The sequence below is a fragment of the Syngnathus floridae genome, chromosome 15 (assembly GCF_059516105.1).
Source record: "Syngnathus floridae isolate MCC-2025c chromosome 15, RoL_Sflo_1.0, whole genome shotgun sequence".
NCBI classification, from domain to species: Eukaryota; Metazoa; Chordata; class Actinopteri; order Syngnathiformes; family Syngnathidae; genus Syngnathus; species Syngnathus floridae.
The window spans coordinates 2,935,538-2,963,241 of record NC_142427.1 but is presented as its reverse complement, the minus strand read 5'-3'; the positions used below and the strand labels follow the sequence as shown (position 1 = coordinate 2,963,241).

At 44.9% G+C, this 27,704-nt stretch overlaps 1 protein-coding gene across 12 annotated transcripts in view; it reads right to left on the bottom strand.

Annotated features, from left to right (window-relative positions):
- Positions 1 to 27,704, bottom strand: part of phf14 (PHD finger protein 14) — a 256,949-nt gene that overhangs the window by 138,178 nt on the left and 91,067 nt on the right. For all 12 annotated transcript variants that reach the window (XR_015862923.1, XR_015862924.1, XR_015862922.1 and 9 more), the window contains 4 exons: positions 25,572 to 25,667; positions 23,677 to 23,783; positions 12,590 to 12,721; positions 2,018 to 2,180 (listed from right to left, as the gene is read on the bottom strand). Coding sequence is in view for 7 of the 12 variants with exons in the window: in XM_088397789.1 (XP_088253915.1) it covers positions 2,018 to 2,180; positions 12,590 to 12,721; positions 23,677 to 23,783; positions 25,572 to 25,667 (498 nt within the window). In the remaining 5 variants the exon portion in view is untranslated. The remainder of the gene's footprint in view (positions 1 to 2,017; positions 2,181 to 12,589; positions 12,722 to 23,676; positions 23,784 to 25,571; positions 25,668 to 27,704) is intronic.

Sequence of the window (27,704 nt, the reverse complement as noted above, 5' to 3'; positions counted from 1 at the left end):
CCCTAACAGCCTGGAGAAAGAAGCTGTTGGCGAGTCTGGTGGTGCGGGAGCGCAGGCTCCTGTACCTCTTCCCAGAGGGCAGAAGGTCAAACAAAGAGTGAGCTGGGTGACTCACATCTCTGGCAATCGAGGTTGCCTTGCGGGCGAGATGGGAGGTGTAAATGTCCTTCAGGGAGGGGAGCGAAGCACCAATAATCTTACCAGCCGTATTCACTATGCGCTGCAGGGCCTTCAAGTTCTGTTCAGTGCAGTTACCACCCCAGAAAGCGATGCAACTGGTGAGGACGCTCTCAATGGTGCCACGGTAGAATGTAGACAGGACTGCCTGAGGAGCACATGCACGCCTGAGCTTCCGCAGGAAGTACAGGCGGCGCTGAGCTTTCTTTGCCAGTGACGAGGTGTTTGCGGACCAGGAGAGGTCCTCACTGATGTGCACCCCCAGGAACTTGGTGCGGCTCACCCTCTCCACCACAGCACCGTCGATGATCAGCGGCAGGTGTGTTGTGTGACCCTTCCGGAAGTCAACAACAATTTCCTTGGTCTTATTGACGTTCAGCAGGAGGTTGTTGTCCCTGCACCACGTGGTCAGAAGGTCAACTTCCGACCTGTACCGAGTCTCGTCGCCCTTCGTGATGAGACCCACCAGAGTCGTGTCGTCAGCAAACTTCACTATGCGGTTGTCGCTGTAGGTCGCAGTGCAGTCATGCGTCAGCAGGGTGAAGCGCAATGGACTGAGCACGCAGCCCTGGGGGGCCCCCGTGCTCAGCGTGATGCTGGCGGAGATTTTGTCACCAACACGCACCACCTGAGGCCTCTGACAGAGGAAGTCCAGTAGCCAGTTGCAGATGGAGGTACTGAGGCCCAGCTAGTCGAGTTTGCAGATGAGTCGCTGCGGCACAATGGTGTTGAAGGCAGAGCTGAAGTCCACAAACAGCAACCTCACATATGAGTTCTTTCTCTCCAGGTGGGTGAGGGCCGAGTGGAGGGCAGAGCAGATGGCATCCTCAGAGGACCGCTTGGCACGGTACGCAAACTGGAAAGGGTCAATGGTGGGGGGGAGAACGGACTTGATGTGCTCCATGACAAGCCGCTCAAAGCACTTCATGATGATGGGCGTCAGTGCCACGGGGCGGTAGTCATTGAAGCAGGACGGTGCAGGTTTCTTCGGCACAGGAACGATGGTGGCAGCCTTGAAACACGAGGGGACGATGGCCTGCTGCAGGGAAACGTTAAAGATGTCCATGAAGACACCCGACAGCTCCCCAGCGCAGTCCTTCAGCGCTCGACCCGGGATGTTGTCAGGGCCCGCCGCCTTACGGGTGTCAATAGCGGCAAGCGCCCTCCTTCTCAAGGTTTCTCATTTTCCCCTGGCAGGGTTTTTTTGAGTTTTTCCTTGCCCTTTTGGGAGCTTAAGATCAGGGGATGCTTTGAGAATAATTGTCAATTTTTGGCTATGTGAAGCCCTTTGAGACTGTTTGTGATTTAGGGCTATACAAATGAACTTGACTTGACTTGACTTGAAGCACATGCATTTTGGTGCCATAGAAAGACCAAATGTAGCAATCCTACCACCAATTTCTTCAGGCTTTTGAAGCACATGCATTATGATGTCACAGAGACCACATATGGCAATCCTACCACCAATTTCTTCAGGAAAGGTGCAAGCAAAATTTCATCACAAACAACTTATTGCACTGTACTCCTATATGTGTCGAATTAAGTGCATTAGTTACATATGCTGTAGTCATTAAGCTAGCAAATTTGTGATCAAGTGATTGTCTCCTTCAGGTATCCATTGCACAAAGATGGTGGCGAGACATCCTTTATGGGAGGCGTGACCCCATGTAATAAAATAGCAATTACTAGACCGATACATACATACAAAAAATATACATTGCGCTATCACTCTATGATGTAATAATAGTGACCTTTTAAAATGAATGAACACTGACATATCAAAGCATTCTACACACTTTGCCTTTAACTTGTTTTAAGTTTCCAGAGGGTCAATACACACCGTGCCTCTAACTTGAGTTTTTTTGGGCTCTGGTGACATCTCTTGCGGGATGAATTTAATTGGCCCTTTAATCTGCCTCCTGGACCTCTTGGTACCGTCAGGTAGCGTCTCCATAGCAATATCAGCTTCATCGCTGCTTGCCTGGTCACACTCTGAGCATTGCCTGAGAACAAGTTCATTACACAGAATAGAATTGATTAGAATACCAGAAGGCAATATATTTTTTTCTTTTTTGAAAGAAACAATGTAGAGATTGTTTCAGTCAAACAGTGAGACAGGATAATGCTTTATAGACCCATTTTCCATTCTACATCCACAAAAGTGTTTTTTTGGCTTAAAATGAGGCATAGACAAGTGGCTATAAAATCGATCGATGGTCACAAGCTATGGGTCGTGACCGAAAGAACAAGATCCCGGATACAACCAACCGATCGATCGATCGATCTGTGTGTCTTTTATATACCCGCTCTGTTAGGATTGATAGATATATGTTAGGGTTGATGGATTAGTTTGATCCTATGCTTATCTTGGAATGTAACCTGTAATAAATAACCTAACTAGATTAGTTTTATGCTTATGTTGGAATGTAACCTGTAATAAATAACCTAGCTTGTCCTGTCTTACACAACGTCATAAAACACCCCCTGATATGCTTTGACCAGAGGTCAGGGGCTTCAACTCCATCCTGTCCACTCTCACCCCCACCCTGTTTCTCTCAATAAAAATGCTTTTGCAAGAGGCCTGAGTCAGACCTCATTCAATCATCGTTGTATGCACAGTGATGAATGACTCTCCACTTGCAGGTGTTTAAAAGGGCATACTGTCTCCCGTGTGGTTCTTGCAAAAATAAGTTAGAGTGAGCACCACTCTAACATTTTGGTGCCATGACCTGGATCCTCTCATACCCGCCATCTGGCCGACGGAGGACGACGTGGTGCATTGTCGACAAGCCAGCGCCCATTAGGAGGACCTGGAAAAGAAAGACCTGGGAAGAAAATTCTTCGCTGGGCCAGCATCTTAGGTCTGCCTTCGTCTGACAGAGGTGGATTGACGGGATCCGGCAGTGCAACGAACCAGGGAACAAGTAAGTTAAAGCCCTAAAGTTGTGTGATTGTGTTGTTGTGAAATGCGTAAAAGCTAAAAGTGCACAGGGAAAAGTACAATAGGCAGGACAGAAGATCTTAAGTCTTGTGGAAGGAGGGAGTGTTGTAGAGTCCCCCTCCGGATGAAGTGGCTCTTCTGGAGCAGTGGTTCTCAAATTGTTTTATAAAATCTCACGTGCCCCCTAGAGTACTTCCGTGTACCCCCATTTGACAACCACTGTTCTAAAAAGTACTACTTCGCGTTGGCAGGGCTAGGTAACAGGACTGTTGTCTTTAGTTCCCAGGGAAGGAGGGGGTGTTATAGAGTCCCCCCTCCGAATGAAGCAGCTCTTTTTTTTAAAGAGGACTTCGCGTAGGCAGGGATAAAAAAAACTTGTCTGGTTGAGAGTGTGACTGGTACGATAAATTGACTAAAAAGCAGTTCTAGCATTGATCCACGGCAATAACACAGGCTAATAGTTTGGTGAAACGTCAATTTAAACCTGCATTGAGGATCCTCCAAGAAAAAAAAATTGAAACTGAAATACCAAATTAAGATGAGAAATAAAAACGGTAAATCTCTCGCTCTTGAAGGAGATGAGAAGCACATGGCGAGTAGATTTTCTAATTGTATGCAATAAATGCCGAAGTGGAAGAAAAAGTATGGAGTACAAGGAAAGTTGAAACTTGAAATGTGGAACGTAGTGGTAGACATTTTGGAGGATAGGAAGCCAAAGGGATTGAGAAAGGAAAGAAAAGAGAGAGAAGTGCATTGTGCTAGAGTGTGGTTGAAAGCTTCACAAGAGAGAAGAGAACGAATTCAAACGACAAAAAATAGAAAGATAAAAAGTGATGAGGCTTCTATTCAATTAAGATTTGAAAAAGAATTCAGGTTGCACAGTGGCATCCCATTCAATGATGCAGCTGAGAGTGCTTATCAGCAACATCTTAAAAATGCGCTCCTCACTGGTCTCCCCCCTGATTTAGGCAACTGGGTGAGGAAACACTTGGTGGAAGCGGACACTGCTTGTGTTACAACGACCATGCAGTGGGCCAGAGACGCTGACAAAGTGATCAAAAAAGGTGAAAGTTCTGATGTATTTCATCTAGATGATGATGGTAATGATCTAGATGAAGATACATCGGTCTTCTTCCAAAGTTCCCAAAGGGGCAGAGGAAGAGTTAGAGGCCGACAAGGTCGCAAGCCACCATTCAAATCAAAACCCCCATCAGATTCAGACAACTGTTGGAACTGTGGGAAGCATGGACACTGGTCAAGAGAATGTCGTCATAAAAAACAAAACCCATTAAAGGGCGGAGGAAGAGGCAGTGGAAAAGTCAAATTTTCAGCAAGACAAGCTTGCTCCCCTTTGACCGCTCAAGCTCATACAGAGAAAGAAATAATAGATCTCCATACAGCAAAACATGTCATTGTCAGATTATTTGAATTTTTTTTTAGATTATTAGAGCTCCTGTCCATACAAGAAGTATGACAATGCTATTTGTATGCCCAATGACAAATTGTATGTGTACACTAAAGTTAATATTTGCAAATCAAGTGGTAAAGAAATACATCTTGCTTCTAGAAGGTAAATAAAAAATTGGAATGTGCTGTCCTCGTGTGCGTGGGAGGGACCAGCTCATGATCGACTGGAGGAAATGGCCAGCCTGTGACGAATCATTGGTGCTGGGACCTACCTTCCGCGCGCGAGAGCTGTGCATGTGTGTGCGTACGTGTTAGAATGATAAAATTGGCTAAACTTTTAGTGCAAGAAAATTGCTAGACTTTGGTCTATCCAAATTGCACCACGAAACAGAAACAATTTTGAAAAATAAAAATGAGCAGAAAAGAGAGAAATCTGTTTGCGGGCAGAAACTGATCCACACTCGTGCATAGTGTCGAGCCCTAGTGAGAAATTCAAAAAAAAAAAAAAGAAAAAAAAAAGCGACAGAACATGCTTTCAGGAATTGGAAGAAGCAAAATTGTGAATTTAAGACATTGCAATGCTACATTCAATAGGAATAATTGATTGGTTGTGTTATAAGATTATACAAACTTCTATATGTGAGCTAAATCTGAGAGATTGGGTTCTTTAAATTTAAAAACAAAGAAAAAAAATTCTGATTAATTTGCCATTTTTTGTGTTGAGTTTTTTTTGATTGTTGGATTGTTCTATCAAGAACCTTGAGTTGAAAATGGTATATGAATGTTGTGTGGGGGGCTTGGATAAATTGGGACCAATATGATAGAAAGACTCCTTTTTGGAGACTGTGTGTGAGATGCAAATGAGCATTGATGAATGATTGCCTGAATGAAAGGAAAATACAGGTTAAATGGTTGAAGTTGTTGGAGACTACTATGGAAAATTAGTAGAGCGACTTTGAAGAAAGAGTGATTTTGAGTAAGTTGAATGCTAAGAGGAAAAAAATGTTGCTTTTGGATTGATAATTAACAAGAGAAAAAACTGCAGAACCAGTGACACATGCAGAAGATGTGTGTGTGAACTGGGAAATTGAGAAGCGTTTCTGAAAGAAAGTCAAATTAAATGATCATAGAATCATATGTAGTAAAGAACACATCTTCCAAAAAAGTTTGACAAAGTGTGAGGCATGGGCGTTGCCAAGCCTCAGAAGGAGAGATGGAGTAGGACAGATCGTGAAAGATAGTAATAATACGACACTTAACGACATATGAATTCTCTAATACATTTGGCGTATTACCATTAAGTTAAAATTTTCTCAAGCTTTTCAAACTTTTCCTTGAAGCAATCGGAAGATGATTGAAAAGTGACTAAATAAGCTATGAGGAAGTGGTATAGCTGTTAAGGGCACGCGCAGTCCTGTCTACATTCTACCGTGGCACCATTGAGAGCGTCCTCACCAGTTGCATCGCTGTCTGGGGTGGTAACTGCACTGAACAGAACTTGAAGGCCCTGCAGCGCATAGTGAATACGGCTGGTAAGATTATTGGTGCTTCGCTTCCCTCCCTGAAGGACATTTACACCTCCCATCTCGCCCGCAAGGCAACCTCGATTGCCAGAGATGTGAGTCACCCGGCTCACTCCTTGTTTGACCTTCTGCCCTCTGGGAAGAGGTACAGGAGCCTGCGCTCCCGCACCACCAGACTCGCCAACAGCTTCTTTCTCCAGGCTGTTAGGGCCCTGAACTCGCTACCCCCTTCTGCGTAGCGTGCGGCACTGTTGCGCTATTTTCGGGAATGTCTGCTGTACGCGTTTTTACGCTCCTCTTAATTAATTATTTATTTATTTATTGTTGTGTTATTTATTCATTATTTATTCAGCACGCTTTTGTTATACTTGTTTACTGTTTGTCTGTTGTGAGCCATGTCTTGTCACCGTGGGATAGGGGGGAACGAAATTTCGGTTTCTTTGTGTGTCTTTGGCATGTGGAGAAATTGACAATAAAGCTGACTTTGACTTTGACTTTGACTTTATGCGCTTTCCTGGCTAATCAACACTTGTTTGAATGAAAAGGAAGAGGGGGAATTGGCTGGGCTACCTGAAAAACTGTGGACAAAGAGCCTATCTGATGTAGGACTTTTAACGTCCATTACCCCAGTACAAATCCAACCAAGATCAGAGAATCTCCTTCAAAACAGGAGGCAATAAATGGGATAGCCCCTGTCATAAGTGGTCTTTGGTCAGGAGGAATCATTAGGAAGTGCTCAAACTCTTCCCGCAAACACTCCTATTTGCCCAGTTCAACAGGGCAATAAAATTGACTACAAGATATGCAAAAAGCAGACGAAGCTATCCTTGGCGGATAGCATGATCAGAGCACTCAAACTGAAAGATGTGTCAAATGCAAATTTACTGCCGCCTGATCTTTCTTCTCCACAGGTCAACAACCAAGCCAGGAGACTGAGACGACATAAAGGTCATCAAAAGGACAAACTGGGCCAGCCATGGTGGGAGGGGCCATTCCAAGTCTTGCTGACTACCCCCACTGCACTGAACATTGCTGGAAGGCCCAGCGGAATTTCACCTCAACCACTGGACGTTACACAGAGTGCTGTACCCCATTTTCGGAGTGGGGGAAGTCTGACTACAAAGGGGCCTCGTCGTTTAGGGCGGGGCGTCCAAATGTTGGTGAAGATTGGAATCCATAAGATCCCCACTCTGACTAGGCAATGAGAAATATCGGTGTCTCTGCCATCCTAGTAGCAACAGGGCTCCACATGCCAGGTGGATCCTCTGCCGCATTGTGGTTGGAGCATGCTATGGTCTATGGGCTCATTTGAATAGACCAATTGACAATGTCGACTGAGGTAAAAGATGGTCACACGATGAGAACTTTGAGGACTAGTCACGGGACCCCAGAAACCCATACGAAACCAACACTTGGTACCAGAATGTTAAGTTCACTGTGCGATCCCACACACAGGAGGGATGCTGTGTGTTCCAAGCTCCCCCCCTTCCTCCACACAAGTTTACTTGGAAGCCAGAGCAATGAATGTCACTGAAGCGAAATGTATGGCATCCGTGGGAGGAGTTGGATATCAACACCGTGCTGTCACAGTCAGTGATGCCAACCCTTACCGCCCTGGACTTGCAGACGGTACCTGTGATCAGCTGTTAGGGTTTTCAGGTTAGTTTGATCCTATGATTATGTTGGAATGTAACCTGTAATAATTAAACTCGCTTGTCCTGTCTTAACAAAAGTAGTAGAACAAAGTGCTAAGATCTTTTGAACTGATTGACTAGCTGCAGAGGAAGCAATCAAAGTGTTTTGTTTACACAACATCGTGAAGGACCCCCTGCTGTGCTTTGATCAGCCAGGGGCTTCGGCCATTTGTCTACTCTGACCCCCACTCTCAACCCCCACTCTGTTTCTCTTAATAAATAATAAATATCCCCTCGCAGGAACGAGGGTTCAGACTTCATTCCTTGAACGAGTGAACTCTCCACCTGCAGGTGTCTAAAAAGGACTTGCTTGTCTCCCGTGTGGTTCTTGCAAAATAAGTTGGAGTGAGCAAATCTCTAACATCAGCTTTTCTGGACAAATCTCAATGTGACTGTTAAAGGACGAATATTGCCGCAAGTGGCCTACACAAAGAGACCAGCTGGAGTGAACTACACGTTACATCCAAGGTAACAAGACCCACAAATGCATTAACGACGACTGCTCTCCAGGAGGAAACTGGATGGGAGTTTTGGACATCACCGCTGAGTGTCAGGATAAGAGAGCCGTTTCGAGCGGTGAGGGCTCTCCCACCGACATGGCTGCATCATCAAACGGGACCTACTTCATTTAGAATGGCTCGTGGCTTTGTGGTCACAAGAGTTGTCCGATGCTGGCTGCCAACTAGACACGGGTGTGTGCACGAGTGTGGGTGACCGACCACACCTACAGGATACAACATCAGCTGACGACATCACAAAACTCTTCTGGACGTTGATGCAGGGCTGTTGCAACCTTTGTCCCTCATGACCCTGTCTGGGGTGCGAATGTTCCAGATGACCATAAAGCAGGGGTGTCCAAGTCCAGTCCTCGAGGGCCGCATTCCTCCATGTTTTCCAAGTTTCCCTCGTCAAACACACCTGATTCAATGATCAGGCTCCTGCACAGGTGTGTTTAACGAGGGAAACTTGGAAAACATGTAGGAATGCGGCCCTCGAGGACTGGACTTGGACACCCTGCCATAAAGTATGGTCCGTCTGAGACAAAGTTGTTCATGCGCTTTTTCCTTGGATCGGAGTTGGAAAACAAGCAGTCTTCATCGAGACACTGAACTATCGTTTTCAATTCTATGTGAATCTCTCACTGCAAATCAACGATGGACAAAATAGAGAGATTCAGGCTATTAGACTGATGGTCTTGCAAAACAGGATGGTTCTGGACTTGTTGATGGCAGCACAAGGTGGTGTGTGCCACATTATTGCGACTTCCTGTTACACATACATACCAGGAGAAAACGACACACACATCAGCGACGCCATGAATTCACTGAAGTACTTACAGCAGGCCATGTCAAAAGACTAAGTCCCACATGAATGGGATTTCTTTTCATGGCTATTCTCTGGCAACTGGTGGCAGTTGCTGTTGAAACTATGGGTTCCTGTGCTTGCTGTGCTGGTATTGTTGTGCTTGTTTACGACCTGTGTTATCCCATGTTTGAAGTCTGCTGTGACGAGGGTTGTGTCTTCTACCGTAGAACAAGTACATATACAACTTCTAAGACATGACGGATGTGATGACTATAATGTGCTGTGAAACGTGGATTGCGTAGATGCTGTTTAGTTGAGTATGTTTTACAGAAACTTGATGATTTGACTATCAAAAATGGCTCGCAAGTAATGGATACAATGATGTACTGTTTCTGTGTTTTTATTTTTATTTTTTATTGATAGCATTCTGGTCACCAAAGGCAGAGGGAGCGTGTGAGACTTTTCCTGCATTAAAACATCGTGCCGCAGGTTTTTCGCTCACACACTAAAACTGAACTGGAGTATTGAGGAAAAACCTCATCTTCACTGGAAATTATTACTGTCATTGTTTGTTGTTTTTATCATGTATCACCCATCACGACCCCCAACCCATCCCCTGTCATCTCTGTTTTTTTATAGATCTTTTTTAGTGTTATTTTTACTATTCTTCTTTTTTCATTATATTTTTGTGCTTGTATTTGTTGATTGGGGTGACATAATCATATGATAAACAGGAGGGATATGTTAGGGTTGATAGATATATGTTAGGGTTGATAGATTAGTTTGATCCTATGCTTATGTTGGAATGTAGTAACCTGTAATAAATAACCTAGCTAAATTAGTTTTATGCTGATGTTGGAATGTAACCTGTAATAAATAACCTAGCTTGTCCTGTCTTACACAACGTTGTAAAACACCCCCTGATATGCTTTGACCAGGGGTCAGGGGCTTCAACTCCATCCTGTCCACTCTCACCCCCACCCTGTTTCTCTCAATAAAAATGCTCTTGCAAGAGGCCTGAGTCAGACCTCATTCGATCATCACTGTATGCACAGTGACGAATGACTCTCCACTTGCAGGTATTTAAAAGGGCATACTGTCTCCCGTGTGGTTCTTGCAAAAATAAGTTAGAGTGAGCACCACTCTAACATGCTCTGTGGTATGAATACTGCTGGGGCCTGAATTTCCCCACCCCCGGATCAATAAAGTTTCAATCAATCAATATATCAATCAATCACTATATCAATCAATCAATCAATCAATCAATCAATCAATCAATCAATCAATCAATATATAGTTTATATATAGTGATATAGGCCTATGGAATAATTTGAACTGCAACTGACTACGAGTCTGACATCAGCGCCGCATACACTGGTGACCGGTGTCAGAAGCGGCATTGTTTACACAAGACGAAGATTTCGATGAATTTAATTATTTGGAGTGACACGGTGACACATGGTTTGATAAACGTGTTATTTATTTTATGGTTATTTGAATAACTGTTAATGTTACGTCAGGCATGTTCTCAGCTCCTTGTTTGTGTTTATGTAACGTTAGCATACCGTATCGTTTAGCCTGTTGTTGCCTGTTCTTGTCTGTTCTTGGTGTTGGATTCGTCAAATAAAGTGCTCCCAAAAATGCGACTTGTACTCCGGTCCAACTGATATAGTCTCTTTTTCTTCTTTATTATGCATTTTATGGCTGGTACGACTTGTACTCCGGAGCGACTTATAGTCCAGAAAATACGGTGACTTCTATTAGGTATGTGACAAAGAATCCAGTTCCACTATTACTCTTGATGCAATTTTTATATGACCACATCACACATGTCTGTTTCCTCTCAGAAAAATGTGCCTTGGTTTATTAGCAATGTCTTTTCTGTCACTACTCGTCCCTGGTCGTTTTATTATGTGTATATGTTGCCACAATTTCAGTTTGCGTCGCTGTGTACTCGCCCCTCCCATCCTGTTTGTTCACAATCTATGTTATCACCGTCACCTGCATCTTGTTACCTGTCTTGTATTTAAGTCTTGTCACTCCCCTGTCGGATTATTCTCGTCTCTCGTGTTTAGTCTTGTTTGTCGTCTTGTTTCTCGTCGTTTTGTCTCGTCTTTCTGTTCGGTTAGTTTCTCTGCAATTTGGTCTGTCCGTCTGTCGGTTATCTCTGTCACTCTGCTGCCGATAGGTTATGTTAGTTTGCCGGTTCTGTTGGTTTGTTCCCCTCATCCTCACTTCCAACTACGTTTTTCCTCAATAAACCCTGGTCCAAGATTCATTTGGTCGCCCAGCTCCACTCATTCTGTGACATTTTGTGCCTCTATTTTTGGATTACAGTGGAGTCCCCTTCTGTCGGGTGGTTTTTAATTTGGTGATTTTGATGCAGAATTTCTATGTTTATCACAGGCACCCAAAATCGAGCTTGCTTTTAAATATCAACCTACAGTGGGGCAAAAAAGTATTTAGACAGCCACCAATTGTGCAAGTTCTCCCACTTACAAGATGAGATATGGCTGTAATTTTCATCATAGGTACACTTCAACTATGAGAGACAAAATGAAAAAGAAATCCAGAAAATCACAATGTCTGATTTTTAAATAATTTATTTGCAAATTATGGTGGAAAATAAGTATTGGGTCAATAATGGCCTCAAACTGGGGCTCCACACCAGATCTCAGCCTGTGGGGTCAAAATGATCACAAGATCGGTGAACAAAAATCCCAGAACCACACAGGAGATCTAGTCAATAACCTGCAGAGAGCTGGGACCAAAGTAACAAAGACTCCCATACACTACGAAACACACTACATCACCAGGGACTCAAATGTTGGAGTGCCAGGCGTGTCCCCCTGCTTAAGCCAGTACATATCCAGGCCTGTCTGAAGTTTGCTAGAGAGCATTTGGATGATCCAGAAGAGGATTGAGAGAATGTCATATGCAATGTCCAACTTCAGAAGTTGAATCAAAATCTCTTTGCTCTTACTTGTCCTGAACAGTCAAACACTCAGTTACAGGCCATTTTAGTGTTTTGAACTGGAAGCAAGGGGTTTTTATTCACTTTTTGAAGTCTTTAAAAAAGCATAACTTTCTTAATTCTTAACACAAAAACTAAACACAGTTTTGATCCTTGATTTGAGCTCATGTTGGTGATGTTAGTTGTGTTGGTAAAAAATAAAATAAAATAAATAAATAAAAACATTTCCCCCATTCTTTTCATTTCAAATTGTTTCACTGGCTACGGCCAATATTTGTGCAATGGCTCTGGAACAAATATGCCTCTTTTTTTCTACACACAAATTTGGTTTTCTTGATAGTAACACCTCAGGTAAGTACACGTTTCATAGTTTTTGGGCTATCTTGTAACTGTTTATACTATGTTAACTGCATATAAAGAGAAATTTTATAATTTTCTTTCAAACTGATTTGTTTGATCTTTACTAAGCGCTCAGTTACACAGTAACATAGTAACTCCACATTGGCATGATTCCAAAATAACATAGTGACACCTTATTTTTCTTTTTCATTTATTTTATGCGACTTACCAGTAGCTATTCTTGGTCTTCTTGGGCATTCGTGTCAGTGGTGGTTCAAGACAACCCAAATGGTAGTAAAGTTTGCAGGTATCACACAGCACAAGGAGATGTTGGTCTTGGTTCTTCTTACAGATGCCGCAGCTGCCATAACATGATTTTGTTAATGAATAACAGCTGTTAACATTGGTGATGATTGCTACCTAGAATGCAGCAAAGTTCAAATGAAATGAAAATGAGTGAAAATGAAAAAAAAAACAAAAGCCTGTTGGATTGTTTTTCCATAAACGGTGGGGCAAAATAGTATTTAGTTACTGATTGTGCAAGTTCTCTAACTTAAAATAGAAATTTAGTCATTTTCATCATGTATACTTCAACTGTGAGACAAAATGTGGGGGGAACTAAACCTCCTGGAAATCAAGTTTCAGGATTATTAAAGAAATTATTTGTAAATAATCTTATGGTGAAAAATAAGTATTTGGTCAATAACAGAAGTTCAATTAAAATATTTGTAATATTAACTGGCATGTTATAATATTACTTCTTTCATAGGAACCACTACCTCAGGAAAAATATTATGACTCCAAACATTCTGGAAGTGTTGAAAGACCACTGGGTAGTAAATCCAAATAGTAAGAAAGGACATTGTTTGAAATTTTAACCCCTTAAAATTTGAGGTAGCTTTTTCTCAAAGGTGAAAAAGGGCAAAAACGGTCATTTGGTCTTAATCCCAAAAGAACTTTGAAGATTTCATAAAGATTACAATTCATTTCCTGAGGTATCATCTGTCTGCCAAAGTTTGCATGTTTTATTATTTAAAGTGTGTGTGTGTGTGTGTGTGTGTGTGCGCGCGCGCGCGTGTGTTTGTGCGTGTACGTTTTATTGAGGTCAAATTACTGCAGTGAGACATTTGAAGAAATTTGTGTCACAAGAAGAAACTTTAAGAAATTTGTGTCACAAGATTATTGTAACCTGTGACATGAAGGATTATTGATAGTTAATCATTTATATACAGTATCTCACAAAAGTGAGTACACCCCTCTCATTTCTGCAATGTTTTAATTATATCTTGTCATAGGACAACACTGAAGAAATGACACTTTGAGACAATATTAAGTTGTCACTGTAGAGCTTGGATAGCAAAGTAAATGTATTGTTACTTCAAAGTACCGTATTTTCCAGACTATAAGTCGCTCCGGAGTATAAGTCGCAACAGCCATAAAATGCCCCAAAAAGTGAAAAAAAAACATATATAAGTCGCATTTTGGGGGCAATTTATTCGACAAAATCCCACACCAAAAACAGTCATGAACGAGCAACAACAGGCTAAACGATAGCAACAAGAGGCTAAACGATAGGTATGCTAACGTGACAAACACAAACAAAGAGCTGAGAATGGGCCTGATGTAACATACAGAGTCATTAAGGACAACAATTACGTGAATAACATGTTTATAAAACCATCGGTGTCACTCCAATTCATTAAATAGCAACAACAGGCTAAACGATAGGTATGCTAACGTGACAAACACAAACAAAGAGCTGAGAACGGGCCTGACGTAACATATAGTGTTATTAAAGAAAACAATTACATGAATAACACGTTTATAAAATCATCGGTGTCACTCCAATTCATTAAACCCATCGATCGTTCTTTGTCAACAATGGGTGCGCGCGGCTGAGGGCGCTTGCACTTCAAAATATTCCACAGGCTCATATAACGACAGATAAACTATATTTCAAATAACTATAATATAAGCCAATAATATTATCAAACCATCCGTGCACTTTAAATCCATTAAATCCATCGATCAAATTCCTCGTCCTTTGTCAACATCGCCGCGCGTGCGCCCTGACGTAAGCCTCGTCTTTATTCCACAGATCTAGTATATAAGTACTATATTGTAGCGTTAACAAAGTACAAGGATAGACGTGGGTTTGGTAAACGACTCTTTATTAAACAAAACAAACTTCCAAGCGTGTGGCGGCGTGGACTTCCAGGCACGAGAGTTCCATGGCGTGCGTAATGGCCATATCCGAGCCCCATGCACCGTTCGCGGACAGCCACTCGGCCGAGCGCCGGCCCCCGACTCAGTAGAGTAGGACCGGGCGTGCGTAAAAGCCATCGTTTTTCAAACCTTCTATGTCACTCCAAATCCTTAATTCCTTCAAACTCTTTGTCCTCCGTGTCACTTAGAAATGATCACCGCTAATGATGTGTGTGGCCACCATTATTTACCAGCACCGCCATAACCCTTTTAGGCATGGAGTTCAACAGAGCTTCACAGGTCGCCGCTGGAATCCTCTTCCACTCTTCCATGATGACATCACTGAGCTGGTGGATGTTGGAGACCTTGCGCTCCTCCACCTTCCATTTGAGGATGCCCCACAGATGTTCAATAGGGTTTAGGTCTGGGGACATGCTTGGGTAGTCCATCACTCTCACCCTCAGCTTCTTTAGGAAGGCAGTGGTCGCAGCTCAGTGGCTTAGTGGGAGAGTGTCCACCCTGACACTGGAAGGTTGTTGGTTCAAACGCCGGCTGGGTCATACCAAAGACTATAAAAATGGGACCCATTTCGTCCTTGCTTGGCACTCAGCATAAAGGGTTGGAATTGGGGGGTTAGATCCCCAAATGATTCCCGAGCGTGGCACCGCTGCTGCTCACTGCTCCCCTCTCCCCCAGGGGATGGATCGAAATTACACGGGGATGGGTTAAATGCAGAGGACAAATTTCACCACACCCAGATGTCTGTGTGTGACGATCAACACCATAATGACCCCAAACATTGATATTGTGTTGCATGTAACATAGAGGGAAAAAATTATGATTTTTTGTGGAAGCTCAGGCAAGAATTCCTCTTCGTTTGTGTTTGTCACGTTAGCATACCTATCGTTTAGCCTGTTGCTATCGTATCGAACGATCGATGGATTTAATGAATTGGAGTGACACCAATGGTTTTATAAACATATTATTTATGTAATAGTTGTCCTAAATCACTCTACATGTTACGTCAGGACCGTTATCAGCTCCTGGTTTGTGTTTCTCACGTTAGCATACCTATCATTTAGCCTGTTGCTATCGTATTGGACGATCGATGGATTTAATGAATTGGAGTGACACCGATGGTTTTATAAACATGTTATTCATGTAATAGTTGTCCTTAATACCTCTATATGTTACGCCAGGCCCGTTCTCAGCTCTTTGTTTGTGTTTGTCACATTAGCATACCTATCATTTAGCCTGTTGTTGCTATTGTTTAGCCTGTTGTTGCTCGTTCACGACTGTTTTTGGTGTGGGATTTTGTCGAATAAATTGCCCCCCAAAATGCGACTTATACTCCGGAGCGACTTATATATGGTTTTTTTCACTTTTTGGGGCATTTTATGGCTGGTGGGACTTATACTCCGGAGCGACTTATAGTCCGTAAAATACGGTAAATAAGCTATGATGAAGTGGTGTAGCCGTTAAAGGCACGCGCTTATGCGCTTCCCTGGCTAATCAACACTTGTTTGAATGAAAAGGAAGAGGGGGAATTGGCTGGGCTTCGTGAAAAACTGTGGACAAAGGGCCCATCTGATGTAGGACTTTTAACGTTCATTCCCCCAGTACAAATCCAACCAAGATCAGAGAATCTCCTTTAAAACAGGAGACAATAAATAGGATAGCCCCTGTCATAAATGGTCTTTGGTTAGGAGGATTCATTAGGAAGTGCTCAAACTCTTCCCGCAAACACTCCTATTTGCCCAGTTGAAAAGGGCAATGAAATTGACTACAAGAGTTGCAAAAAGCAGACGAAGCTATCCTTGGCAGATAGCATGATCAGAGCACTCAAACTGAAAGATGTGTCAAATGTAACTTTACTGCCGCTCCAAGCCAGGAGACTAGGACGACATAAAGGTTGTCAAAAAGGAAGAACTGGGCCAGCCATGGTGGGAAGGCCCATTCCAAGTCTTGCTGACTACCCCCACTGCACTGAACATTGCTGGAAGGCCCAGCGAAGATTCACCTCTGCCACTGGACATTACAGAGAGTGCTGGACCCCATTTTCGGAGTGGGGGGACTACAAAGGGGACTCATCGTTTAGGGCGGGGCGTCTCAATGTTGGTAAAGAATGGAATCCATAAGACTAGGCAATGAGAAATATCAGTGTCTCTGCCATCCTAGTAGCAACGGGGCTCCACATGCCAGGTGGATCCTCTGCTGCATTGTGGTTGGAGCATGCTATGGTCTATGGGCTCATTTGAATAGACCAATTGACAATGTCGACTGAGGTAAAAGATGGTCACATGATGAGAACTTTGAGGACTGGTCATGGGACCCCAGAAACCCACACGAAACCAACACTTGGTACCGGTGTGTGACATTCACTGTGAGATCCCACACACAGGAGGGATGCTATGTGTGTTTCAAACTCCCCCCTTCCTCCACGCAATTTCACTTGGAGGCCAGAACAATGACTGTCACATGACTGTCACTGAAGCGAAATGCATGGCCTCTGTGGGAGGGGTTGGATTTCAACACCGTGCTGTCACAGTCAGTGATGCTACCTCTTCCGCTATGGACTCACAGAAAGGAACCTGTGATGGAACTCTTTTGGATTAATCTCAATGTGACTGTTGAAGGACAATAGATGCCACAAGTGGCCGAAACAAAAAGGCTTCCTGAAATGGACTACACGTGTTTCATCCAAGAAAATGAAACCCATGAATGCATTAACGACTGCTCTCCAGGAGGAAACTGGATGGAGGCTTTGGACATCACTGCTGAGTGCCAGGATGGGAGAGCCATTTCAAGGCGTCAGGGCTCTCCTACCAACATGGCTGCACCATCGGACGGGACCTACTTCATTCAGAATGGCTCGATGCTTTGTGGTCACAAGAGTTGTCCGATGCTGCCCGCCAACTGGACACGAGTGTGTACATCAGTGTGGGTGACCACACTTACAGGATACAACATCATCAGCTGACGACAGCACACAACTCTTCTGGATGTCGACGTAGGGCTGCTGCAGCCTTTGAACCACATTACCCCGTCTGGGGTGCGAATGTCCCTGACAGCCACAAAGTGTGGTCCGTTGGAGACAGAGTCGTTCATGCGCGTTTTCCTTGGAACGGAGTAGGAAAATAATCACTCTTCATCAAGACACTGAACTACCGTTTCCAATCTTTTCTAAGTCTCTCTCGCTGCAGGTCAATGATGGACAAAACAGAGAGATTCAGGCTATTAGACTGATGGTCTTGCAAAACAGGTTGATTCTGGACTTGATGACTGCAGAGCAAGGTGGCGTGTGCCACATCATTGGGACTTCGTGTTGCACATACATTCCAGGAGTTAATGACACTCACATCAACGACGCCGTGAACTCACTGAAGAACTTACAGCAGGCCATGTCAAAAGACAAAGTCCCACATCGATGGGATTTCTTTTCATGGCTATTCTCTGGGGCCTGAAGGCAACTGCTGTTGAAACTTGTGTCTCCTGTGATTGTTGTTGTGCTCATTTACAACCTGTGTTATCTCATGTTTGAAGTCAGCTGTATCAAGATCTGTGTCTTCTACCGTAGCTGAAGTGCGAATACAACATCCCGGGCATGTCTAATGTGATGATTTTAATGCGTTGCGAGCAGAAGATTGCGATAACGCTGATCAGCTGAACATTTTTCACGGTAACTTGATGATTTACCATCGAAAATGCCTCGCAAGTGATGAATACAATGATGTTTCTGTGTTTTTATTTTTATTTTTCTATATTCATTATATTTTCTTGCTTATGTTTGTTAATCGGGGTGACAATCGGATAAACAGGAGGGATATGTTAGGGTTGATAGATTAGTTTCATCCTATACTTATGATGGAATGTAACCTGTAATAATTAACCAAACTTGTCCTGTCTTGACAAAGTAGTAGAACAAAGTGTTAAGATCCTTTGAACTGATTGACCAGCTGCAGAGGAACCAATCTAAGTTGTTCTGTTTCCCCCAACGTCGTAAAAGACTGCCTGCTATGCTTTGACCAGAGGCCAGGGGCTTCAACCCCATCCTTTCCACTCTCACCCCCACCCTGCTTTCTCTCAATCAAAACTCTCTTGCAAGAATCCAAAGTCAGACCTCATTCGATCATCGCTGTATGCACAGCGATGAATGACTCTCCGCTTGCAAGTGCTTAAAAGGGCATACTGTCTCCCGTGTGGTTCTTGCAAAATAAGTTAGAGTGAGCACCACTCTAACAAAGCCTTCCCCGGAACATATACTTTACGGGTATATTCCGTCAGGCATGCGGTTACGGACTTTTTTCCGAGTTGTACGATGACGCTGCTCTCGAGCCATGCCCATCTGAAGCAGTTATTGATCCCGTTCGACCAAATAACTCATCTACAAGTGATGAAAACCCAATCGCATATTCACATAGTGGCGGTGTAAAAATAGTTCTCTGTGTAAGTTAAGTTAACAAGTGGAAATGATGTGACGAAAGTAGCGCCAAAATGCTGCCAAAAATAAGGCGGATGTTGTCGCCTCACTGCTGCCAGTGAGTTAGGTTTACAGACAGTTTAACTAATTTTGTTTTGAGATGTGCCTAAAGATGGCATCGTGGGAGGCGTGTGAATGCTCGCGAGTCGCCGAAGCTAATGTTGCCCGGCCAGCTGGCCGGCCGCTCCCTCTCCCTATATATAAAAGAAATAATTTTCTAAATGGATTTACACGATTCACAAAAATGATACTGTCGACGGAAAAAAACACGAAAATCCGTGGATCCGCGGAAAATTCTCATCCCTGGAAATGGGAGTAAACCGGGGTTCTCGTGGAAAACCCACGCAGGCAAGGGGAGAACATGCAAACTCCACACAGGGAGGGCCAAAGGTGTTATCGAACCCGCAACCTCTGAACTGTGAGGTGGACCTGCTAACCAGTGTGGTGCCCAATCAGTATTAACTGCAATTTCTATTGATATTGACCTGGTGTGTATGCCAATATATATTCATATTAAAATGTTTGCCCAGTTTTTTTTTCAAAAAAAAAAATAAAAATCCATTGAATGCCAACAGTTCACTCTCCGTGAGTTGTCACCTTATCGTGGTGGAGGGGTTGGCGTGCTCCTATGATCCTCGGAGCCATGTTGTCTGGGGGCTTCATGCCCCTGGTAGGGTCACCCATGGCAAATGGGTCCTAGGTGAGGGGCCAGACAAAGCACGGCTCACACAAGCTCCTTATGAAGAAAAACATGAATGGATTTCATTTTCCCTCGTCCGGACCAGGTCACCGGGGCCCCCTTCTGGAGCCAGGCCTGGAGGTGGGGCTCGAAGGCGAGTGTCTGGTGGCTGGGCCTTCGCCCAAGGGGCCCGGCCGGGCACAGCCCGAAAAGAAAACATCGGTCCCCCTTCCCATGGGCTCACCACCTGTGGGAGGGGCCAAAGGGGTCGGGTGCAGTGTAAGCTGGGCGGCGGCCAAAGGAGGGACCTTGGTAGTCTGATCCCCGGCTACAGAAACTGGCTCTTGGGACATGGAATGTGATCCCTCTGGCTGGAAAGGAGCGCGAACTGGTGTGCGAGGCAGAAAAGTTCCGACTAATAGTTGGACTTGCCTCCACGCACAGTTTGTGTTCCAGTACAAGCCCTCTTGAGAGGGGCTGGACTCTCTTCCACTCTAGAGTTGCCCACGGTGAGAGGCGTCAAACAGGTGTGGGTATACTTATTGCCCCCCGGCTGGGCGCCTGCACATTGGGGTTCACCCCGGTGAACGAGAGGGTAGCCTCTTTCCGCCTTCGGGTGGGGGGATGGGTCCTGACTGTTGTTTGTGTCTATGCACCAAACGGCAGCTCAGAGTACCCACCCTTCTTGGAGTCCCCGGAGGAAGAGCTGGAGAGCGCTCCTTCTGGGGACTCCATCGTTCTACTGGGTGACTTCAATGCTCACGTGGGCAATGACAGTGACACCTGGAAGGGCGTGATTGGGAGGAACCGATCTGAACCCAAGCGGTGTTCTATTGGACTTCTGTGCTCGACACAGATTTTCTATAATGAACACCATGTTCAAACATAAGGGTGTCCATGTGTGCACTTGGCACCAGGACACCCTAGGCCGTACTTTGATGATCGACTTTGTAGTCGTGTCATCGGATTTGCGGCCGCATGTTTTGGACAGTCGGGTGAGGAGAGGGGCGGAGCTGTCAACTGATCACCACCTGTTGGTGGGTTGGCTCCGATGGTGGGGGAAGATGCCGGTCCGACCTGGCAGACCCAAACGCTCTGTGAGGGTCTGCTGGGAACATCTGCCAGAATCCCCTGTCAGGAAGACCTTCAACTCCCACCTCCGGCAGAGCTTTACCCACGTTCCGGGGGAGGCGGGGGACATTGAGTCCGAGTGGACCATGTTCTGTGCCTCCATTGTCGAGGCGGCCGACCGGAGCTGTGGCCGTAAGGTCGTTGGTGCCTGTCGTGGCCGCAATCCCCGAACCCACTGGTGAACACCGACGGTAAGGGATGCCATCAAGCTGAAGGAGTCCTATCGGGCCGTTTTGGCCTGCGGGACTCCGGAGGCAGCTGACAAGTACCGGATGGCCAAGCGGAACGCGGCTTCAGCGGTTGCTGAAGCAAAAACCTGGGCGTGGGAGGAGTTTGGCGAGGCCATGGAGAATGACTTCCGGACGGCTTCGAGAAAATTATGGTCCACCATCCAGCATCTCGGGAGGGGGAAGCAGTGCAACGTGAACACTGTTTACAGTGGGGATGGCGTGCTGCTGACCTCGACTCGAGACGTCGTGAGTCGGTGGGGAGAATACTTTGAAGATCTCTTCAATTCCACCTACAAACCTTACATTGTGGAAGCAGGGCTTGGGGACTCTGAGGCGGACTCTCCAATCTCTGGGGTCGAAGTCACTGAGGTAGTTAAAAAAACTCCTGGGTAGCAAGGCCCCGGGGGTGGATGAGATCCGCCCGGAGTTCTTAAGGGCCCTGGATGTTGTGGGGCTGTCATGGCTGACACGCCTCTACAACATTGCGTGGACATCGAGGACAGTACCTCTGGATTGGCAGACTGGGGTGGTGGTTCCCCTCTTTAAGAAGGGGGACCGGAGGGTATGTTCCAATTACAGGGGAATCACACTCCTCAGCCTCCCTGGTAAGGTCTATTCAGGGGTGCTGGAGAAGAGGGTCCGTCGGGAGGTCAAACCTCGGATTCAGGAGGAGCAGTGTGGCTTTCGTCCTGGCCGTGGAACAGTGGACCAGCTCTACACCCTCAGCAGGATGCTCGGGGGTGGATGGGAGTTCGCCCAACCAGTCCACATGTGTTTTGTGGATTTGGAAAAGGCATTCGACCGTGTCCCTCGGGAGGTTCTGTGGAGGGTGCTTCGGGAGTACGGGGTGCCGAGCCAACTGATAAGGGCGGTTCGGTTCCTGTATCACCGATGCCAGAGTTTGGTCCGCATTTCCAGCAGTAAGTCGAATTCGTTCCCAGTGAGGGTTGGACTCCGCCAAGGCTGCCATTTGTCAGCTATTCTGTTCATAATTTTTATGGACAGAATTTTTTAGGCGCAGCCGAGGCGTTGAAGGGGTCCTGCTTTTGCAGACGACGTGGTGCTGTTGGCTTCTTCAGGCCGTGATCTCCAGCTCTCACTGGAGCGGTTCACAGCCGAGTGTGAAGCGGTCGGGATGAGGGTCAGCACCTCTAAATCCGAGTCCATGGTACTCGATCGGAAAAGGTTGGAATACCCTCTCCGGATCGGGGATGAGATCCTGCCCCAAGTGGAGGAGTTCAAGTATCTTGGGGTCTTGTTCACGAGTGAGGGGAGGATGGAGCGAGAGATCAACAGGCGGATCGGTGCAGCGTCGGCAGTAATGCGGACTCTGTACCGGTCCGTCGTGGTAAAGAGAGAGCTGAGCCAAAAGGGAAAACTCTCAATTTACTGGTCGATTTACGCTCCTACCCTCACCTATGGTCACGAGCTATGGGTCGTGACCGAAAGAACGAGATCCCGGATACAAGCGGCCGAAATGAGTTTTCTCCGCAGGATGTCCGGGTTCTCCCTTAGAGATAGGGTGAGAAGCTCCGTCATCCGGGAGAGACTCGGAGTAGAGTCACTACTCCTCCACGTTGAGAGGAGCCAGACGAGGTGGCATCCCTGGGGAGGTGTTCGGGGCATGTTCCACCGGTAGGAGATCCCGGGGACGACCCAGGACGCGCTGGAGAGACTGTCTCTCAGCTGGCCTGGGAACGCCTTGGGATCACCCGGGATCAGCTGGATGAAGTGGCTGGGGAGAGGGAAGTCTGGGAGTCCCTCCTGAAGCTGCTGCCCCCGCGACCCGACCCCGGATAAGCGGAAGAAGATGGATGGATGGATGGACAGTTCACTGTTGGAAGGTGCCTCTGTGCTCATTGATGCTAGCATACTGTCAGCTTAAAACACGCACTCGTTTGCTTTGTTACACGATGCATTTTGTCTCGTCTGTCTGCTGTTCGATTTTGTGCTGGTATTACATAATGTTTCTTCAATGGTTTCTTTGAACAAGAAAATTCGGGTTATTAAGGGTACTGTGATGTGCTAGCTTTCAGCTGTAACCAAGCAGTACAGTCCTTAGTTACGAGGCGCTTTGTGTACTAATCACTTCTTTTCATAAATTTTGACACAAATATTAACCTTTGAGCTGTTGAGAAATGGAAGTAGTGACTTTAAGAACATTCTTTTTGGAGAAATCTCAAAACCACAATTTTTCACCAAATGAGCTATTTTTGATAAGTTGAAATAAATCTCCATGACATATGCCTGATTTTGTGAAAAAAAAAAAAAATTGGGCAGTAGGCGGGGTACACCATGAACTATTTGCCAGCCAATCGCAGGGCAGAAACAAGCATTCACACTCACAACCAATCAAACCTATGCACACTTTAGAGTCCCCAATTAACCTACCATGCTTGTTTTGTGGGAGAAAACCAGAGTAGCCAGATAAATATTAACAAAATGCATGTAAATACACCATCATTAACTTTCACACCATATTAAAAATTGTTATACAAAGATGGAGAAATAGCAAGATGTCCTGTTGTTTTTGTCGCGGGTACTTGGTATTTATAAATTAGGCGCACTAAGATTTCAGTGTGATTTCTCACCTGTAAAGAATTGCTGGTTGGCTTGATCGTTTCCCTTGAGTTCCCCCCTCTTTTTTGCTAGACTTCCTCTCTTTGGGGGCTTTTAGAACAGCTGGAGTGTTTAGCTTCTGAGGAAAGGGAAAACGACACACTGTTACACAGTTCCAAAAGTAGTCATCCACTGTTGAGCCACAGTCCTGCATTTGAAAACGTCCATGCAGTGTGGACAAAATGTGTTAGACTGCTAATACAACCTCATCAATAGTGTGTGCTATGCATCGTTTAAGAAAATATTGTTTCTTGCTAGGAATTCATTTCACTCCAATGCAGCATAATACACACATTTTTTATATGGCTATTTCACACACAAAAAACAATTGGATATTTTTAGATAAAAACAGGAAAGATTTTTATGGACAGTAATCCCTCGCTACACCGCGGTTCGTTTATCGGGGTTTCACTACATCGCGAGTATTTTTTCCACATTAAAAAAAAAATCAATAAAAGTTGTTCTAAGAACATATTTACAGTATGTGTTACTAATACGGCTCTACTCAAAGTCACTAACGATCTCCTGCTTTCCTCTGACTCTGGTTCTCTCACTATCCTTCTCCTCCTTGCCCTCAGTGCTGCCTTCGACACAGTAAACCATTCCATTCTTCTCAACCACCTAGAATCCATTGGCATCACCAACATCTCCTGGTTGAAATCCTACCTGTCTGACAGATCGTACTACATCACCATTGACCAACACAAATCCTACACCACCCCTGTTGCACACGGAGTCCCTCAAGGATCAGTTCTGGACCCCATTCTTTTCACTCTGTACATGCTTCCCATTGGACACATCATCCGCTGTCATGGTTTCAATTTCCACTGTTACGCTGACGATACTCAACTCTACATCTCCACCAAAACCATCTCCCCTGCCATTCTCCCCACCCTCACTCGCTGCCTCACAGACATTAAAGACTGGATGACTCAAAACTTTCTTAAACTAAACAGTAACAAAACGGAGATCATCATCTTCGGTCTTAAATCCAGCCTCCCCACCTACCACAACTTCACACTCTGCATTGACGGCCACTCTGTCACTCCCTCCCCTTAGAAATCTTGGAATTTAATATATGGATCCCAAACTCTCCTTCAAACCACATATCAACAACGTCAACAAAACATCCTTCTTCCATCTACGAAACATTGCACGCCTACGTCCCTTTCTTTCCACCCCTGCAGCAGAGACATTAATTCATGCATTTATTACCTCCAGATTGGATTACTGCAATATCATCCTGTACGGTCTCCCCTCAACTGTCCTTCACAAACTGTAATATGTTCAAACCTCTGCTGCCCGACTGCTCACCCGCTCACCCAGCAGACAGCACATCACCCCTGTACTCCGTCATCTTCACTGGCTCCCCATAAAACAGGGCATACATTTCAAGATCCTTGTCACTACATATAAGGCCCTAAACAACCTTGCCCCCATCCTACCTGTCTGAACTCCTGCACCGCTATACCCCCATCCGCCGATTCGGCTCTTCTGACGCCAACTTGCTCACCCCCATTACCCCGACCAAATACCGGACCATTGGGGATAGAGCCTTTGCCATTGCTGCCCCCACTCTCTGGAACTCTCTCCCCCTGACCATCCGTAATGCTAACTCCCTGCACTCCTTCAAACACCATCTCAAGATACAACTCTTAAACTCTGCATATAACCCTTAACTCTTCGTGTGTGTGTGCGTGTGAATTTTCTATGTAAAGCAGCTTTGAGTGTTGAGAAAAGCGCTATATAAAACCGATCTATTATTATTATTATTATTATTATTTGCAGTTTGTATTGTATACTACTCTCACAACAATCATGGAGACTGAAATGGATTGACATGGTGATCCGTGTAAAAAGTTGGTACCTGGCCAAGGATGTCTCCAAGTAGAGTCCACATTGCTTGGCCTTCACTTCGCAGATCTCCATTGACATTTAGCAGCTCTTCGAGAGATTCACAGAGCTTCATGCATCCATGCACAACAGAGGACAAAATATTAGATTGGTAGTGCCCCACAGACAATTAATTTTGCATATACTCTTGAGACACATATACATTAGCATTAAGTAAAAAAAAAAAAAAAGTTTGTGTAGTAAGGACATCATAAACACATGGGTGGACTCTAAGTCAGTTTTTTTCATAGTTTGGCCGGGGGTGCGACTACCGTATTTTCCCGACTATAAGTTTGAGGTTTTTTTTCATAGCTTGGCTCGTGGTGCGACTTATAATCAGGAGAGACTAATATGTGAAATTATTAACACATTATTACTTGATCATGAACATATTATTTATGTACCAGTATAGTTGATCACTTTACATCAGAGGTGTCAAATTCATTTTGGTCTGGGGGCCGCATACAGCTTAATCTGATCTCAAGGGGGCCAGACCAGGAAACTCATTCCAAACTTACATAGAACTAACAGCGAGTCCATTTTTTTCTTTGTATTAATGCAAAGAAGAAATACATTATAAAAATCTTTACATTAAATTGTCCTTTTACATTTTACTCAGTTTTATTTAATAATTAAATATTTATTATAATTAATTAAGTGCAGGCGGCTCGGTGGCGTGCTGGTTAGCACGTCCGCCTCACACTTCGGAGGGTGCCCGTTCGATACCACCTCTGACCCTCCTTGTGTGGAGTTTGCATGTTCTTCCCGTGCCCGCATTGCTTTTCTCCGAACACTCCGGTTTCCTCCTACATCCCAAAAACATGATTGGTAGGCCAATTGAGCACCCCAAATTGCCCCGAGGTGTGAGTGAGGATGGTTGTTCATCTTTGTGTGCCCTGCGATCGGCTGGCAACCAATTCAGGGTGTCCCCCGCCTACCGCCTGATGAAAGCTGTGATAGGCTCCAGCACGCCCGCGAACCCCGTGGTGACAAGCGGTATAGAAGATGGATGGATGGATGGATGGATGGATGGATGGATGGATGGATGGATGGATGGATGGATGGATGGATGGATGGATGGATGGATGGATGGATGGATGGATGGATGGATGGATGGATGGATGGATGGATGGATGGATGGATGGATGGATGGATGGATGGATGGATGGATGGATGGATGGATGGATGGATGGATGGATGGATGGATGGATGGATGGATGGATGGATGGATGGATATTTAAGTGCATTATACATTTTAAAAAAAACTGATCACAGTGATTGTACAATGTTTTAAAACATTTACTAGTCAACAGTTTTGTGGAGCTTAAAGGCAAATGTGAAAAAACACAGAAAAGTAGGGGTGTGTATATATATATATATACGCTGCTCAAAAAAATTAAAAGAACACTTTTCAATGGTGAAAAAAAAAGTTGGATATCTATACTGATATCGACAGTTTAATGTCTCAGGAACAAAAGGATGCCACATCTTTTGATGGAAATAAAAGTTTTCAGCCCACAGAGGGGTCAGTACGTAGACACCCCAAAATCAAAGTGAAAAAATGATGTGGCAGGCTCGTCCATTTTGCCTAAATTCTATTTCTGCAACTCAAAATTCTTTTCAATATCTTGTGTGGCCCCCACGAGCTTGTATGCATGCTTGACGTCACGGCATGCTCCTAATGAGACGACGGATGGTGTCTTGTGGGATGTCCTCCCAGATCTGTCTAAGGGCATCCTACAACAGGACAATGACCCCAAACACACCTCCAAGAGAGAACTATTTAGAGCAGAAGCAGGCAGCTGGTATTCTATCGGTAATGGAGTGGCCAGCGCAGTCACCAGATCTGAACCCCATTGAGCTGTTCTGGGAGCAGCTTGACCATATGGTACGCAAGAAGTGCCCATCCAACCAATCCAACTTGTGGGAGCTGCTTCTGGAGGCGTGGGGTGCAATTTCTCCAGACTACCTCAACAAATTAACAGCTAGAATGCCAAAGGTCTGCAATGCCGAACTTGCTGCAAATGGCGGATTCTTTGACGAAACCAAAGTTTGATGTAAAAAAAATCTTATTTCAAATACAAATCATTATTTCTAACCTTGTCAG